Source organism: Corylus avellana, chromosome 8 (assembly GCF_965113065.1).
Source record: "Corylus avellana chromosome 8, dhCorAvel1.hap1.2, whole genome shotgun sequence".
NCBI lineage: Eukaryota > Viridiplantae > Streptophyta > Magnoliopsida > Fagales > Betulaceae > Corylus > Corylus avellana.
The window spans coordinates 15,523,863-15,541,634 of NC_142497.1; the positions used below are offsets into that span (position 1 = coordinate 15,523,863).

Consider the following 17,772-nt stretch of genomic DNA (forward strand, 5'->3'; position numbering starts at 1 on the left):
TTTCCTTCATTATATGATCTGAGTACACAACTCTATTTATAGAATTTTACATGTAATTTGAAATATTTGAAATACAAAGATATCCCTTAAATCAGGAGTAACAAATATTATCTAAATCCCTTGATTTAGGAAATACAAAATCAACATTTATTCAAAATGATTTATATCCTTAACACCAGTGAGATCTCAATGGGATTCCCGCCAACGTCCTAGTTGGGTCTGTTGATTGGAGAATGAGATGCTCAAACTTAAAAAAATGTTTAAGGTTTTCAAAAATGAAAACTATTTTCCAAAAATTAACTAGGTTTTTTGGGTCAAACCGAAAATATTTTTTGTTGACTATTATTTTATGTTGCACCAAACATCCGAAAATACAAAAAATAATTTATGAAAATCATTTTATGTCAAAGCAAACGAGCTTTAATGTTTCTATTTTCTTTCTCAGCTGCTACTTGGGATTTTACTTTAAAATAAAGATTGATTCTAGTAAAGAGGTCTTATCTAAGAGTATGTAAATAAATAATCTTTTCATCTGTTTCTATCTTGGAGTATTTTGATTTGAAATGAGACGATATTTAAGAAATAAGAATAAGTGTAACAAAACATTCAGTAATAAATATAAGAACGACTTTTAATAAGTAAGATTGTATTTTTCTTTGAATAGAAAAGGACAATGTAGAAAAATAAGGTATAAAATGATTGAGTAATTTCCCTTAATTGAATAGAAAAAAAAAAATACTATATATTATATTTTTATCTTAGAATTATTTTACAATATTGATGTGATACTTCTAACTAGCCCTTAAATTTATTTTTTTTAAGAACTAATCGAGGGGTTGGTTGGAAGTGTCAAATCAACGTAGTCAAATGATTGTATTGAAAAAAAAAAAAAGGTTTATTTTTCACCATTAAGAAAGAAAGTAAGATATTGGATTATGTGGCAAAGATAGTGGGAACAAGAAAAAAACGGAAGAATAAGAAGGGAAGAAAGAGGTGAAGAGTTTGGCAGTGTAGGTGGCAATCAACATTTCTTTCTATTAGTTGACTACATAAATAAGTAAAATAAAAAAAAAATAAAAAAAAAAATAAAGTAAGGAATGGGAGGTTTTGGAAGAAAAGGAAAAATGATTTTTTTTTTTTTTTTGCTAAGTAAAAGGAAAAAACAAGTTAGGTTGTCCTGTAACATATTTAAATTAGAATAATGCTAGGTATCATCATTTTATCCTCTTAAAACTAATGTGACTTTTAAAATCACTATTAAATTTTAAATGAATCATACTTAAATTTTGATCAAATGGTGATTTTATTTAACTAAAAAAGGGCATTAGCAAGGAAAGTCCATATGGAAATATCTTCATAATGACCCATCGCCTTCCGTAACATATTCTTGACCTTTGATACCTTCTATATTTGGCATACTTATCTTAGTTGTGATGATCCTATAAAGGAAGATGAAAACCCTAAATATAAGGTGCACTTGTAGTTTGCCATTCTCTCTTAGCCTCATACCCTTCACAAAATTATTTTATTAACTTAAACATCAGAGTGTCCCCCAATGGTATCTCTCGGCGAGTCACCCGTGTATTTTCATTTGTTTTTGCAGGTACACTTAGCTTAATTTGGGTGGTGCAATCAACTCTATTAACACAACCCAAACACACAACACTCATAAAAACACATTAAAAAAAAAAAAAAAAAAAATCACTTTTATGTCAAATTAGACCACTTTCAAATAAATTTTTTATTTTTTTCAAAACACATTATCAAACAAAGCCGATAGTTGGTGTCGTTTTTCACTCGCATTGGGGCTCCATTCTATTGATATTCCTTTTTATTTGTTTATTTATAATTTTTATATAAAAAAAAAATTATGAAGATATTTGTTGATAAAAATATTTGTTTTCCTGTTTTCTCCGGAGGGTACCGACCAAAAGAAGTAGGAAATTTCAGGTCTATAAGAAGGCGTGTTCCCTAATGAGAAGGGCAGAACAAGAGTAGAAAAAGCGACGTGAAGTCAGCGTGGAAAAAGCAGAGAAACCGAATGAAGTAAAAAGGAGATAAATGATGTGATGGGGACCCACACCCCGCCCCCCCTTATTATTAATCATTGATTGCCACACCTCTTTCGAGTTTAGCCGTTGAAGTTGTCTTTGACCCAACCACACCACAAACTCTCCTGCACCCTCCCGACGTTCCATATTTCCCCAATACTTTAACATTTTATCAATTTTGGTACAAAAATACCTTTTAACTGACGAGTTTATTAGATAGAAAGATTCACTACACCATGTAAAAAAAAATTTGGATCAGGTGCGTTTCGAATTGCGATTTTATAAGAATAATTTATATTTTTAAAAGATATTGCCAAAAGTTAAGTGTTTAATATTATGATTTAAAAAACACTTAGGATCCATTTGGGATTACAGTTTCAATAAGTACGATTTTAAAAATAGTGTTTTTAAAAATAGCATTTTTAAAATCGCTACTTTTTAAAATCATAAAGGTGTTTGGTAAAACATGTTAAAAAGTACTTTTTTATTAAATATATGTTATGGGAATTCATGATTTTGGTTTAAATTCGCACTTTTTCAAATAAACACCCCCTAATCTGCTTATTGAAATCGCAGATTTTTTTCCTATTTTAAATTAAGTGCTTTTTAAATCGCAATGCCAAACACTTAACGTTTTGCGATATCTTTTAAAAACGCAGATTATTCTTGTGAAATCGCATTCTCAAACACGCCCTTAATCTAAAATAGGAAAAAAAATCTGCGATTTCTATAAGCAGTTTACAAAGTGTTTATTTGAAAAAAACGCGAATTTAAAGCAAAATCATAAGTTCGCATAACAAATATTTGATAAAAAAAGTCATTTCTAACATGTTTTACCAAATACCTTTGCGATTTTAAAAAGTAACGATTTCAAAAACACACTTTTAAAAAACGCAATTTTTAAAATCGTACTTATTAAAACCGCAATCCCAAATGGACCCTAAAATAGGGTGCAGAAATATCTATTTATATTACGAGAAGAAAAAAAGAAAAAAGTTTTTGTTTTGTATATTTGAGTGTATTAATTTAGATATCATATCCCCACTATGTAGACAATGGATGTTTTATAATGCAAGCTGGAAATTATTGATTGGTCATTATTAGTTGATTTGGGAATAAATTCTTGACCACTTCTCTGAATTTGGCACAGATGACACATGGAGACCATTAATGAGTTTGTATCTATCTACCTATCTATCCCCACTGTGAGTGCCAGCCAACTCAAAATATATATGCAATCGTCTGGTAAAAAAGGACAAAAAGTAAAAAGAAAGAAAACACACGCCACTCAAAGTGCTTTGTCTTTGTTTGACACAAGCCTTCCACTCGCTTCCCAGGCATGTTGGGAAGGCTTTCAACAAGTAAAATCCCAAAAGAGAACTTCCAGGGCAGTAAAGTTTTCATATCTATTCAAAACAAGACAATTCAATTCATCACCACAAAACCAAGGGAATCCATTGCTACCATGTACACCCATCTGGTGTTACAAGCATCCTCTTCCAAGTTTATTATCAACCTGCTCCAGAAGGTCCCCATCCAAGACATAATTTAAAAAATACAGACACAAAAGAAGAAGAAATTGTACATTGCTTTGATACTCTCTATCTTCTTGCTTGAGGACTTCATTTCTGATAGCTCTAACAGGAGCAGAAGTTAATAAACAAACCCAACTATCAGATCAACTACTCCCAAGTCCAACCTGACATTGTCTTTTGCACATAATATTATTATTATGCTATTCATCTGTATGTTTGCTTTTATTAGTAGATCCACAGGACTGCTCCTACAAACTGACAATGACCCTGAGGAAGCCATCCTCTAAAAGGTGACTTAACAAATTGGTAGATTGCTATCATCAAAAACAGTATCATGCCATGGAAGTGTGTGGGAAAAATATAATTGTGGGATTTTATTAAATAAAACAAAACTATCGTACATGCTGTATTACAGAATGATAGGGTATATGATTCACCATGAAAAGGGGCTTGCTCCCAGCAAAAAAATTTCATTTTCCACATCTTTCACCCATTGGCAAACTCGGTTGCAAGTCTTTATCGCCAATGCCTGTAAATACGTATAAACAAAAACTCAGAATGCATCCAGAAACAGTATGTAGAAAGAATTAAGTAACAAATGATCAATAATAGTTTGATTGACTGCTCGGTTTTTCAACAGCAGGCAACGCCACCAACCCAGTGTACCTTTTTTGGATGATAACATATACTAAACACAAGCTAATTACTTTGGCAACATAGATTCATGATGAAACAAGTGAAAAACATGTAAACATCAACAGTTCATCTAGACTGTACCGGGTAAAGCTATCAAGAAGGTCAATATCGATTTGACCCAAAAAAGGGTACAATATTGCTAAATCCTCTGGCAGTAAGAAATATATTATCTACAGCATCAGCATTGAAGGTTATGACATTGGACCATCAAAATCTTTCATTTGAGTTCATAAAGTGAAGAACACTTATTAAGGCAAAGAAGAAAGCTAGTATGTTGGCTCAAAAAATGTCCAACACATTTCTTAATCTGATCACTAAAAATATATTTTCATACCATTAAGCCCTACCTTGACAGTTAACTATCCAGTTTGTTTTTTATATTTAAGCTCCTCATAGAGAAGAACTATATTTGGGTAGGGGTGAGCGGCGGGCCGGTTTTAACTGGCCTGCCTGCTCAAATTTGCCCGACCTTAAGTGTAATGGGAGGATTTTCCCCCCATTACCTCGGATGGGCTGATGGGGTTTAGAAAATCCACATGCTAACAGGTGGATACTGGGTATTGGGTCTGCTGGCGGATAATATCCGCCTGCCCGCATATACATATTTTTTATGTTATGCTTTACAAAACACAAAGCACACCCCCTATAATGCACATTCGAGAAAGCCCTTTCTCTCACTTTCTCTCATTCCCCTCTCTCTTAGTCCTCTCATCTCCTCTCTCTCAGCATTGTCAAGGACTTCACAACATTGATCTAGGAAAAGGAAGAGCAAGATCTGATGGTTGAGGGAGCTTTAGAGACTGGTGCGTGTGTCTGGGACTAAGTCTTCACTAACGCTTCAGCCTTCAACCCTATGTTAGATTTTGTAGATCTATTTTTTCCTTTTATTTTTTATTTTATTTTTTATTTTATTTTGTGGTTGTGGATCTATGGTATGATGTGGTTATTGGTTTTGATTTTGTGGATCTTTTTTTTTTTTTTTTTTGATTTTGTGGATCTATTATTTGGTATTTTGCTATTTTGATTTTGATTTTCTGGATCTATTATTTAGTATTTTGCTATTTTGATTTTGAATTTTGAGGATCTATTATTATTGTCTACGGTTAAAATGGACGAATTATCACAAATTATCTGTCTCTTGGGGGCTGGCGGATTTTGCACCCTGTGGACAGGGGGCCAGATAGTGAAAAGCACCCCCACTGGGGAGGATACGAAAGCGGGGTAGGGCTGAAATCCACCCATCGGGTGGTGCTCAGCCCTATGCCGACAAGCATGTGAATAGTTAGTATAAAGCAAAATACAAAGAATATCAGATACATGAACATGAATAATACCTTGTCTGCAAGTGGATCAAATGCCGCATATAGTTCAAAATCCTGGGTGACCCAACAGAGTAGAACTGCCACAAAAAATTGATCATTTATTTACAAGGAAAGCTTTTTAATGAAGCACGTAAACATGAACATGAACATGAACAGATATCTGATGCAACCGAAACAAACATGTTAAAGTAAGTGATTAGAGAAAGAGGTTCAAAAACAAGAAGCCATATTCTGATTAAGGAATGGAATAGGATAGAACAAAGCACATACACCTAAACAGAAAAGAGATTTGACTACAACTTTTTCATGCAAATCTACCAACATATGTTGCATATTTTGGCTGTAGTATGAACAGAGAGATTAAATACCATAATTTTCATCTCTTCTAAACTGAGTTTTGTGAGGACCAATTCCACTATTATGCATAGAAGCATAAAGTTTCTGGTAAGCTCTATATAATCTGCAAAACAAGAAACTAGTTATCTCTTATAGACAACAATAAAGTTAAAAATAGCTTCACCACAGAAAGGCATTAAAAGCTTGTCTAGCAGAGTACTGCAAGATTAAGCAGTATTACCTTTTCTGCTGTCGTGAGCTACTAATTGCTGGTGAGAACTCTGAAGATACATATTGATCCAGATATATGCTACGGTATATGAAATGCCAAAGTCCAGCAGGGCCACCAATGCCAACATATGATTGTCTGAATCTCTCAGGAGAATCTCTAGGTTGGCCTAGATGTGGAGATACAGATCCAGAACGAGGTAAGGGATCAGTGGGCAAATCCTCAACATGCATCCCACCATCTAGCATGGATCTCTGAACTTCACTAAGAACATTTGACTTCAACAGAACCACTTCAATACGAATCCTATGAAATTGCAGTAAAATTTCTCAACATAAAATAGTGAAAAATAATACAGGAAGCTTGGATTTATTTCTTTTGTGGTGCATGTGAACAGCAATATTTAGTTAGATTCATCTTCTTTTTTGGTCACATCAGTCACATACTATGCCAAAAATATATGGTATTTTTCCTCATAGAAGATGCAACATAATGCACTCCAACTGAAATTACTCAAAAAGCATAGTTTACCTGCAATCCTTAAGATGATAAAAGGCATCTGAACTTGTAGTGAGCAACATCAAGTATGTGTCAACCTGCCACGAGTAAAATGAGTCAAATCATTTTTGTGCGATTGGTCTAACTAGATACAGTGCAAATTGAATGTAAAATTTGCAATAAAAAAAAATTAAAAACAAAAAACAAAAAAAAGAAAAGAAAAGAAAAGATGAGTGGCCAGCCTTTTTTCCTAAAACCACTGGCCAGAATCTCTTATAAACTAAGAAGTTAAACTCGCAAGCGAATTGTGAATCCAAGACTCACATCAAAGTAATGGACATAAGCATACAAAAAGGCCATGGGATTATATCTTGGCAGGCAAATTGGTGAAAAAGATTCAGAAGTCCTGCATAAATAAAGCCAAAAAACACATATAAGGCTACAATCTCACAATAAAGTTAAGAAACAAAATGAACTATAAGATTTAAGTCTAGTTGGACATAATCAAAGAATAAGTACAGCTTTCCCATTATGTATTATCTTTTGTACTGTCAATTTTGAACATATCTTAAGAATTATGCATTAGGCTCACATATCAACAGAAAAAAAACACAGTTGAAGAAGATGTCATGCAGGAAATTAGATAAGAATGATACCGTTCTTATGGGTGGTTATGCTATTGGCATCTGCCTATCAACTAGAAGAAAATGTTCATAACTAAATAAAAAACAAACTAGGAATGTTTCATGAGAAACAAATTTGGAAGAACATATGCGCACAAACAGGAAATGCATAACTAGAAATAAATACATTCTTGAAATGTTAACTCGTGGTAATATAAAGAGTTCTACTTTTCAATTTTAACTTTATGAAAGAGATATTTTGCAGAAACCATGAAGTAAGACAAGACAGGAGTGCTGACAATTTCATTTACCGAAACATGAATTAACTAAAGAGCAGACCGAGTGGACCCCAGTTGAGCAATTTACAAGTGCCAGCACCACATCAGTTTTTTATAGGAAAATGTCTTAAAAAGACACAAAATTTTATCAAGAAACAATAAATATATGGAATTGTTCTATATCACTCTTAGTCATGTTACAAAATAAAATTGTCCATGCCAGGATGATCATCAAAAGATGACATAAGACTTATAAAAGCCAAAATAACTTGCCTAAATGATTCTGATGACATAACAAAGTTGGCAAGTAGTAGCATATCATCAGGATGAAGAGAAGCTTTTTGAGCGCCAACAAGACTGACAACCTGCAATCAAACTTCAAGGCTTTATATTGCCCTAACCAGTAAAATATTTATAAACTAGACAAAAGGGCAAAAAAAAAAAAGAAAAAAAAAAAAAAAAAAAAAAAAAGGAAGAGAACTAACTCAAGATGTGGTTCCCTGAGGATGAAAAGATTCAGACGAAGAAAAAAAGGGATAGAGCAAAGAGGGAGGGTATGTTAACCTTGTGTTTGCACATTGATATTGCAAATAGAACAAAGGGATGAAGAAAAGAGGGAGGGTATGTTAACCTTGTGTTTGCACATTAATATTGCAAATAGAACACCCGAATCGGCAACATCTTGCAATATAGCACCTGCAGCTTGTCTCGTTGCATAAGCAAGGGGAAGACAAGTGTACGCATGAAGAAATGTGGCTGGGTTCCTGAAATCAATAAAATGAATAGAAAAACATATGAGCACCATTAAACTAGGATGATATTTTCTTTTGGGGGGAAGGGAGGAGGGGCATGGTCATTACTTTTGCAACTTAACAGAATAGTGAAGGAAACCTCGGGAAAAATCACGAAAAATAAGAGGCATTTTAAATTCTCACCGAGTACGGAAGAGATCACGAACTATCATAAATAGAAACACATATCCATACAGAAAAGAGAAGTAACATGGAGTTTAAGGCATCATAAGGTACACTATAGAGCACTAGAATGAATGAGGCAGTTGTACAACTCAGATCACTGGCTTTGCATCCAATGTAGCATAAGAATAAAAACTGTAACCTAATTAGCTGTAAAAAATTCAATATGCAAATGATTCAATTCTCTACTATTGTACATGTATGACTTTGAAAAGTTGATACTTTAAACCTGACCATTCACAGTGTTTTTGCATGTTTTAAATTAGAAAAGTTTTCTTTATTGAGACCCATATACATTTACTAAGCAATACAAGAGCATCTACAAATGTGAGCATTAAGATTGTTTCTCTCAATTACTTCTGCAGAATATTTATTGTTTTTGTTTCGCTAGAGAATGAAGCTCATAAATTTGTTCCCCCCAGATATGTGGGTGTTAAAACAAAGGCATTCCAAAATCCAAAAGGGAATAGAGAAACAAACCAACTGAAAGAATGGATTAAAGATGAGAAGACAACATCTGTTCCTCCAAGCAAAGGTGTCATATCAAACTTTGGATTCTTCTCGAAACATCTATTTACCGACTTCGTTAAAATAAGAAGCATCTGCAACCATATCATAATCAGTGATATGAGGAATTTGAGTGACTGTCATAAGAAAAATTTATCATTGCACTCTAGTAGATGAATAATATAATAATATAAGAAAAAGGATAGCAATCAATCCTGAAAAAGATTATTGAAAAGGGGGGGGGGGGGGGGGGGGGGGGTGTTGCAGTCCTACCTGACCATAGATTAGCTCCAGTTGCCCCCTCAATGACTCGTATGGCTCTTCTGTGCAGCTAATGCAAACTAAGTAAATGGGTCCCTTCACAAGAAAAACCACCTGAACATCCAAAATATTTACGACAATTATTAACTGATTGCCAAAATTAGGAAAAAGATTTAAAAGAAAGGACTTGAAAACCCTCTAATTGAAAAGTAAACTTATTCATGCTTCCATTTCTAGGCATTCTATTCCTCAAGGCTCAAGCAACATCTGACAGACTTGGTTCTTGCATTCTATTACTCAAGGCTCAAGCAACATCTGACAAACTTATTTCTTGCGGTAGATATGTTTTATTTTCGGACAAGGAACTTGCATTAAATGCTCAATCATCCTTTTTACTAGTCCTTTCGGCAGGAATCACATATGGTTTCTCTCTTTATCTTTTTTTTTAATAAATAAGTGATTCATTGAAAAGCGTAGAGGGCCGCAACCCTAGTACACAGGAAGTATACAAAGAAAAGCCCCACTAAAGGTAAAAAGAAGAACATAAAGATAAAAATTGAGTCATGGTGGAAATCTTAGTCACACTACACGCTTCGGTCCAATGGAACAATGTTTGAATAAGCAACTTTTTGAGCTCTTCCATTGACCTTTCTTGATCTTCAAAACATTGTGCATTCCGCTCTCGCCAAATAGTCCACATAAGACACAATGGTGCTATTCACCACACCTCCTTAGCTGAAATATTACCACGCTAACCACGCCAACACACTAACATATATGCCACCCCTCCAGACATAACCCATGTGACAACAAAAAGAGTGAGTACTACACTCCATAACGCTCGTGCCACTTCACAATGAAGGAAAAGATGGTTGATAGACTCACCACTTTGCTTACACATGCAACACAGTCCCACCACAATGATACCTCTTTTACGCAAGTTGTCCAAAGTCGGAATCTTTATTAGAGCTGCCGTCCACACAAAGAAATTGACTTGCAATGGAACTTTGACTTTCCATATATTCCTCCATGGGAAAGAGGAAGTTTCTATTCCCAAAGAAGAGAGCATGCGAAAAAAAGACTTTACCTCAAAGATATTCCGTTTGGAAGGATTCCATCCGGCAATCCTTTTCTATAGGTAGAACTACTGTGATCTAAACTTTGACAATTATTTCTTTCAATTATCTTCTTGTACCCAAGCCCCATAAAAAGATCAAGAGTCTTTTGGATGACTTTTTTTCCTTTCTTTCTTTTTTTTTTTTTTTTTTTTAAGTAATTGAAAAATATCATTAAAAGCGTAAGGCATTCCTAAGTACGCATGAAGTTTACAAAGGAAACACCTAACTGGAAGTAGCAAAAAGAACAACTATAACTAATCATTAAAGGAGATACATAAGCAGCTATCTATAGATACAAAGTTTTGAAGAATAAGAATTTAATCTCCTCCAATGTCCTCTTCTGATCCTCAAGCTTTTTCATTCATACCCCTCCATAAATACCATAATTTCCGAGGGTGTGGTGCATGGGACCAGAGTTTACTTTGTGGGGGTGGGTCTGAAGGACCCTGCCTTGGAGAGGTTCCCCGACATTAAAAAAACAAAAAACAAAAATAAACACCATAAAAAGGCACTTAGGCACCATCTTCCAAACAGCAAACTCTGCGAGCTGCTAGAGATCCACCAACAATCATATAGACACGTCTAGGCATAACCCAAGACAATCCAAAACGAGTGAAAAAAGCAATCCAAATGGCATAAGCCATATCACAATAAAGAAGATGGTCAACAGATCCTCCATTTCTCTGACACATGCAACATCTGTCCACCATAATAACATACCGCTTCCTGAGGTTATCCGTGGTAAACATCTTATCTAGAGTCGTAGACCACGTGAAAAAGGCCGCCTTCAAAGGAGCTTGAGTTTGCCACACACTCTTCCAAGTGAAGCAGCAATCTTCATTACAAGCCAAGGAGCAATAGAATGATTTGACCTTAAACAACCTGCTTTTGGAGGGGACCCACCACAGATTATCTTACTTCCTCATCTCACTCTAACCAAGTACAACACTTGGAGAAATGAGCCAAGGACATCCACCTCCCAATCATGAGCCTCTCTAGCAAAGCTCACATTTCACTAGTTGGAACCACCAAAAAATTCCAAGTGAGCTGCAACAAAGGCATCCTTTGTATGAGCAATGCCCAATAAAATTGGAAAAGCCTCCTTCAGAGCCACATACCCACACCACTAATCATGTCAAAATCTAATTCTAGAGCCCTCTCCCACCTCAAATCTGGTATGACACGAAAATTTCTCCCATCCTTTCCTACTATTCTTCCATAACCCTACTCCAAACGCTCCAGATGGCTCAAGAGAACACCACCCGCCCCATGAATTGCCAAATTTAGAGTCTATCGCCATTCTCCACAAAGCTTCTCTCTCAAGCCCATAATGCCACAACCATTAAGTTTCGAATACCCAACCCTCCCTCAGAGAGCGGCAAACAAACCTTGGACCAGCTAACCAAGTGATATTTGAACTCTTGACCTAGCCCACCCCATAAGAAATCACCCTAGAGCTTTTCAATACGGTTAAGAACACTCGCCGAAAGAGGAAAGAGGGACGTGAAGTACATAGGCAGATTAGCAAGGGTGCTCTTAATAAGGGTAACCCTACTACCCTTGGATAAATACACTATTTTTCAACTAGCCAACCGACACTCTATCTTCTCAATAACACCGTCACAAATATGCTTGGCCTTGTAGGAAGCCCCCAACGAAAGGCCGAGATACTTTACCAACGAGAAGAAACCCCACAACCTAGAATTCTAGCCAAACTTTTCACATGCTCAACATTACCCACAGGGACCAATATAAACTTAGCCAAATTAACCTTTAAGCCTGAAGCAACTTCAAAATAAAGGAATAAGCAACGCAAATGATGAAGATATGCAGGATAAGCACCACAAAAGAACAAAGTACAATCAGCAAACAGAAAGGGAGAGAAAACAAGCCTAGCAACATTACCCACAGAAAAACCATCCAGCAACCCCCCACTAACAGCAACATAAATCATTCTACCCAAAACTTCCATCACAAGGACAAACAAGAAGCAGGACAAGGGATCCACTTGTCTCAAACCATGGGAACTACTAAAAAATCCTGTTGGAGTGTTGTTTACCAAAACTGAGAAGCGCACCAAGGAGATACAATGAGCTATCCAAAAGCACCATTTCTCCCCAATACCATACCTCAACAAATACAATGAAAGTCCCATAACATGATCATAAGCTTTTTCAAGATCTATTTCGCAAATAACACCAAGCTCACCAGATCTTAATCTACTATCAAGGCATTCATGGCCGATACGGACAAGATCTAGGATTTGCCTACCTCTTATGAAAGCACTCTGCGACTTAGAGATGATCTTCTCCAACACAATCTTAAGCTTGTTTGCTAGAATCTTAACAATAATTTTGTAGATACCCCCCACAAGACTAATCGGGTGGAAGTCCTTGAGATCGACAACCCCTGGAATCTTCGGATTAAGAGTAATAAATGAAGCATTAAGGCTCCTCTCAAACTTACCTCTAACATGGAATTCATTGAAAACCTTCATGACATCCACTTTTTTTTTTTTGATAAATAATCGAGATATCATAAAAAGTGTAAGACGCTCCCATGTACATAGGCAGTGTACAAGAGAAGCCACCTAGATAGTAAGGGCAAAAAGAACAAGAAATTTATGATAACTAATCACTAAAGGAGAAACATAAGCAATTGTCCAAAGATATGGTATTTCATGATATCCACTTTTAAAACATCCCAGCAAGCTTGGAAGCACACAATAGAGAAACCATCAGGACCTAGCGCATTCATAGTTGTCACTACCTTCCTCATCTGTTCCTCCTCAAATTCTCTCTCCAACAACTAGCTCCAAAATGGAATCAAAGGAAAGGCCATCCACGAATGGCCTCCAACTACCTTGCTCGGTATATAACTTTTGATAAAACTGGTCAATGTGCTCTTTGATCTCTACCTGGTTAGTAGAGAGTCTACTGCCAATCAAATAAGGAGTTTATAGAGTTCTTCCATTTGCTGGAGTTAGCTATAGTGTGAAAGAATACACTTATCCCCCCCTCCCTTAGCCACAACACCTTAGATTTCTACCTCCAACTCACCTCAATAAATCAGTGAGAAAGTGCTCCACAATGGGTCTAGTCTCAAAATTGAAACCTTTTCCTTTCTGCTTTTTCCAACTCTAAAATTGAAAAAAGAGGAACAAAGACAAATTCATGCATTCCTTGATAGACACATACATCTTACAAAGGAAAAATAAAAGGCCAAAGTACACATTGAGTAGAAGTCTTTTTGAGACAGCATACATTGCTAATGCACTTCAAAGTCCAAATGCTGAGGATAATATCATTACACACAAGCACAAGTAACCCAACTAGTAAGAAGAGTATTTTGCATCAATAGATTAACTAGCAGCCACTCATTGACATCTTTTAGGTATTCAGGATGGTGAAATTAAGAATCATCACCAAAAGTTATATTGGCAGGATAATGAGAAAACATTTCAATTTTATGTCCCCCAAAACAAGGATTGCTAGCAAGCAGATAATTGGAGAAACAAAAATTTTAAGTCACAGAAGAATGTAAAAAGACCTGGTGCTTTCCTGCCCTCACCAATTTGACACGATCCCCCCTGAAAAGTGATTAAGGAAGAAACAGTATTGAAGGGCCTCTATAGATTTGGCTTCAAATTACTACTCTAGGAATAGGAGTATAATCAAAGATAAAGAATTCATAATATAAACCAATGTAGAAAGAACACGTACCCATTCTCCACAAAGGAGATGATAGCCTGCAATGTTGCTGAAAATCCTGCTAGCTTGTGTTCATCTCCATATCTGGTAATTGATAAGATATGAAACAACAGATGGTCCAGAAAAGAATTTGTAAGCTTGGACTCTGTTTTTCATTGAGATTAATGCAAAATGTGCAGTTTCTGATACTGATATATGCAGGAGCCAGAGACAAACCTGGAATATATCGGTTTGCCTGAGTTACTTAGAATAAAAAAGTGCTTCTTCCTTTTTCTCCATGATATTGAAGCATCATCCTGCACTTCATTTATTAATCAAGCAGTACATAATACTGTAGTCTTTGATAAACATAATGTCAGGCACATCAGCAAAAATAAAATATATGAATATACCAGTGATTTTAAAATAATAGAGCCAAAAAAAAAAAGGCCGAATAAAGCCTGAGCTTACTCTCATCAGACAGAAGACAAACCTCTGTAACGGATATAATATCTGATAAAAAAATTCATTCATTGCCCATGCTTGCTATATGAATTTTATGCTTTAATTTTTTTTCTTTACTGTGGATTCTTACATTTATGCTATATTTGTTTCATTAGGGAAGTAGCCTAGCTCAGCTGGGGGAAACTCCTAATGGAAAGAATACTCATTAAAGCAGTGTGACATGTTACCATTGACCTTACACTTCACACCAGATTTCCTCTTCCCGATCCCCCAAAAAACGGCAGATGCTCCTGAAGGTAGGAGCCACTTCACTTTCGCAGCTGGGTATCTAAATAAAGTTAACTAATTGTTCATTACAATGAAATGAGTAAGTAATGTAATACATAAAAGCATTCTTCGAGTATCAAACACCCCTCCGCCTCCCGTTATGTATTCAAATATGTTCCATATATATCTCCTCAGCTTATCAGTAGAAGGCCTGAGATACATCTCGTAAGTGAGGGTTTGACAGACTTCATGCGTACAAGACCTAAGCAAGCCAGATAAGATTGGGACCATACAAATTAAAATGGGTGTTGCTCATGTACTGTTGTTTAGAAGCGGAAGGAAATAATCCTATTTCGAAGCCTTGCAAGTTTATTTAGGACAAGCCTAGAGTTTACTCAGTGTTTCATATGACCATTTCAAAACCTACTACAGACCTTATCTCACAACCAAATTGGAACAGGCTTATTTATGTATCTGTTATTAGTTATGTAGACCACGCATCTCTGACAGCTTCCTAGCACTTTTCTACTTCATTTTTCTTTCCAGGTCTATAAGTTCTATACCATTGCAGGTTCAAATTTTAGTGCTCCCAGGTTTATTGAAGTTTTAACATTTAATTAAACAAAAGTAAAGCCAAAAGCATCTGTTTCTGCAAGTGGACACCTACAAGGGACGTGGCTATTTTTACCAAGGGAAAGTGGGCACTGCAATCATTCTAGTCTGTGATTTCTACCAAGAAGGTCTGAAAGAAGTTCTTATGGACAATGTTTGATATGCTTATAGCAAGTAGCCCTCAATAAATGTATGACTCGATCTACTGTCTTGTCCTAAAATTCTCTTTTCTTATTTAATTACATCTTTACACACTCTATTTTTTCATGATATACATCCTAGAATTGAGGTTGACATGGAGATAATCACAAAGATTCTAAACAAAATATAATCACGGGAATTTGGTTTTGATAATTTGGCGGGATATAGTGTTCTAATTCTAATTTTACATTGATGTACTAATTAGAGTCTTACTAATGTCTTTTCAAAGCCTCATTTGAAGAAATTATACTTGAGGCTAAAATCCAAATTCATCTCCCCAATCTTAAAGTTCAAACACAAGATGAAGTAATTACTCCTAATAGTCTTTAGGCAAAGACTAATGAAATTTACATCAAATATTAGCAATCTAGAAACATATACTGATTTCCTGTTATTGTGAAATAAACATTTATCTATGAAACACGCATCCAGGACCAATCTGGAAAATCCTACTCATAGCTTTGACCAGTTAAAACTTGAACCTTAGTCAAAGAACAAAGTTGTTGGAACCATGCATTGTCACTAACAACTCCTCAACAAGGGTATAAATTCACATTGTCCTGAAGCAATGCACTACAGAGTAAAAAAAAAATTGTTTCAAATACATTAATCAATTCAAACGGGTGTCTGTGTGTTTGTGAAGCGCGCACAATTGACCCCAAAAAACATTGAATTCTCATTAAAAACAAATCAATCAATCCAGTCGAACAACAAAAGAATCCACAAGAAGTTCCCAAAGTGCAGTACCTCATCGAGATGCCGCTTTCCGGGCACCCACGTGGCAGGCGAATCCGAAAACCCACTGACCGAACCCTCATTCTCCACTTCCTGTATCTCATCCTCGCCAATCCCATCAATCCCCGACCCACCACTACTCGCACTTGTACTGCCCCTTTCACCGGCATACCCACTACTACTCGGACTCGACTGCCCGTCTTCCAGCTCCGAATTCGTCCTCCTCCACACCACGCCTCGCTGCACACTCTCCCTCGCCTCCTCAACCTCCAAATTGATCTCAATTCGTCCCTCAACACCGCTAACGTCTCCTTCGCGTTCACTGCTCTCGATTTCTCGGTGATTGTTCTTCGCCAGCGGCCCATTTGCGACGCCGTTTAGGGCCTCTTGACCCTCCGGCGCTTCATTGTGGGGCTCGGCCAATGCGACCGACGCAAACTCATCTTCCAATGGTTTGGGGGCGGGGGTGGGGGTAGGGTTAGGGTTCGGGTCGGAGAGGTCTTCTCCGGAGGTCGAATCTGAGGACATTGACGCCTGCAAGGCTTTGAGGAATCTTCTAAAGATTAGATACGATTCTGCTTTTGGGTTTATAATTTGTGAATTTCTGAGGGAACGAGAAAGACGGGGGGGTTTGTGCGTTTTGTGGGGACGGTGGACGCGTCGCCTACCAGTCGTGAAGCGAAACGCAGCGCTGAGCCTCCGAGGCTGTCTTTCTCTGTGTCTGACCAGTAGGTGGAGACGTGGAGTGGATCCGAATTGCGTCGTCTCGGACTCTCGCGCGCAGTTATACGGGCCGGATTTATGCCACGGGTTTAGTAATGGGCCAAGGCCCAGAACTAGTACGACTGGCAATAGCATTTACTTTCTGAGAAATTTCCATAGTTTGGAGCATGCTTTGGGCCTACTACGGATAAACAGAAGATACGGTTTTTTGGTTTTCTCGCTGTTTGTTTGTGTGTGTGCGTGTGTCTGTTTGACTGTTTGTGATTTAATTTTCCCTATGTCAATTGATGAAAATCTTGGACAAGGAAATGAAATTGGAGGGGATGGATATGGAAATTAGAAATGACCACATTAAGGATTGGCAGTATCATTTGTTGTTTTTCTTGTTCAGAACAAACGGAAGTTGACAAGGAAGTGTGATAATGGAGTGGTGATATACAGTATGTCGGCAATGGGCCCATGAGAGCAATGACAATTGGGCTCCGACAGATGGCCTATGGGTTTTTGGATACTCTTGAACCTTGAATGGTTTTCAGCTTTTTGGTAGGTCCACATAATTTAGTTAATGTTATTTTTAAAAGGGGACAAAAACAACTTGATCATTTATGGAGAGAGAGAGAGAGAGAGAGAAGTAGGATTTTCTTTAAATTTG

General features: G+C 36.5%; 1 protein-coding gene across 1 annotated transcript; it reads right to left on the reverse strand.

The window, feature by feature from the left end:
• Positions 1-3,532: 3,532 nt before the first annotated feature.
• On the reverse strand, positions 3,533-17,017 carry LOC132162991 (SAND family protein). Its single transcript, XM_059573196.2, has 14 exons — positions 16,410-17,017; positions 14,355-14,434; positions 14,151-14,222; positions 13,978-14,017; positions 9,323-9,424; positions 9,023-9,144; positions 8,200-8,332; positions 7,842-7,933; positions 6,992-7,073; positions 6,701-6,765; positions 6,182-6,475; positions 5,973-6,064; positions 5,617-5,681; positions 3,533-4,115 (listed from the first exon to the last, which is right to left on the reverse strand). Exons 1-14 carry the CDS (start codon positions 16,923-16,925, stop codon positions 4,020-4,022), a joined length of 1,851 nt encoding a protein of 616 aa, XP_059429179.2. The 5' UTR covers positions 16,926-17,017; the 3' UTR covers positions 3,533-4,019.
• Positions 17,018-17,772: the final 755 nt, after the last annotated feature.

Bases quoted from the DNA above. Each gene is read 5' to 3' on its own strand.
- LOC132162991 (XM_059573196.2), bottom strand. From the start codon at position 16,925: ATGTCCTCAGATTCGACCTCCGGAGAAGACCTCTCCGACCCGAACCCT. The intron at 9,145-9,322 runs GTAGGACTGCAA...ATATGGTTGCAG, and splicing joins TGGAGCTAATCTATGGTCAG to ATGCTTCTTATTTTAACGAA. The intron at 7,934-8,199 runs GTTAACATACCC...GTTTGATTGCAG, and splicing joins TATTAATGTGCAAACACAAG to GTTGTCAGTCTTGTTGGCGC.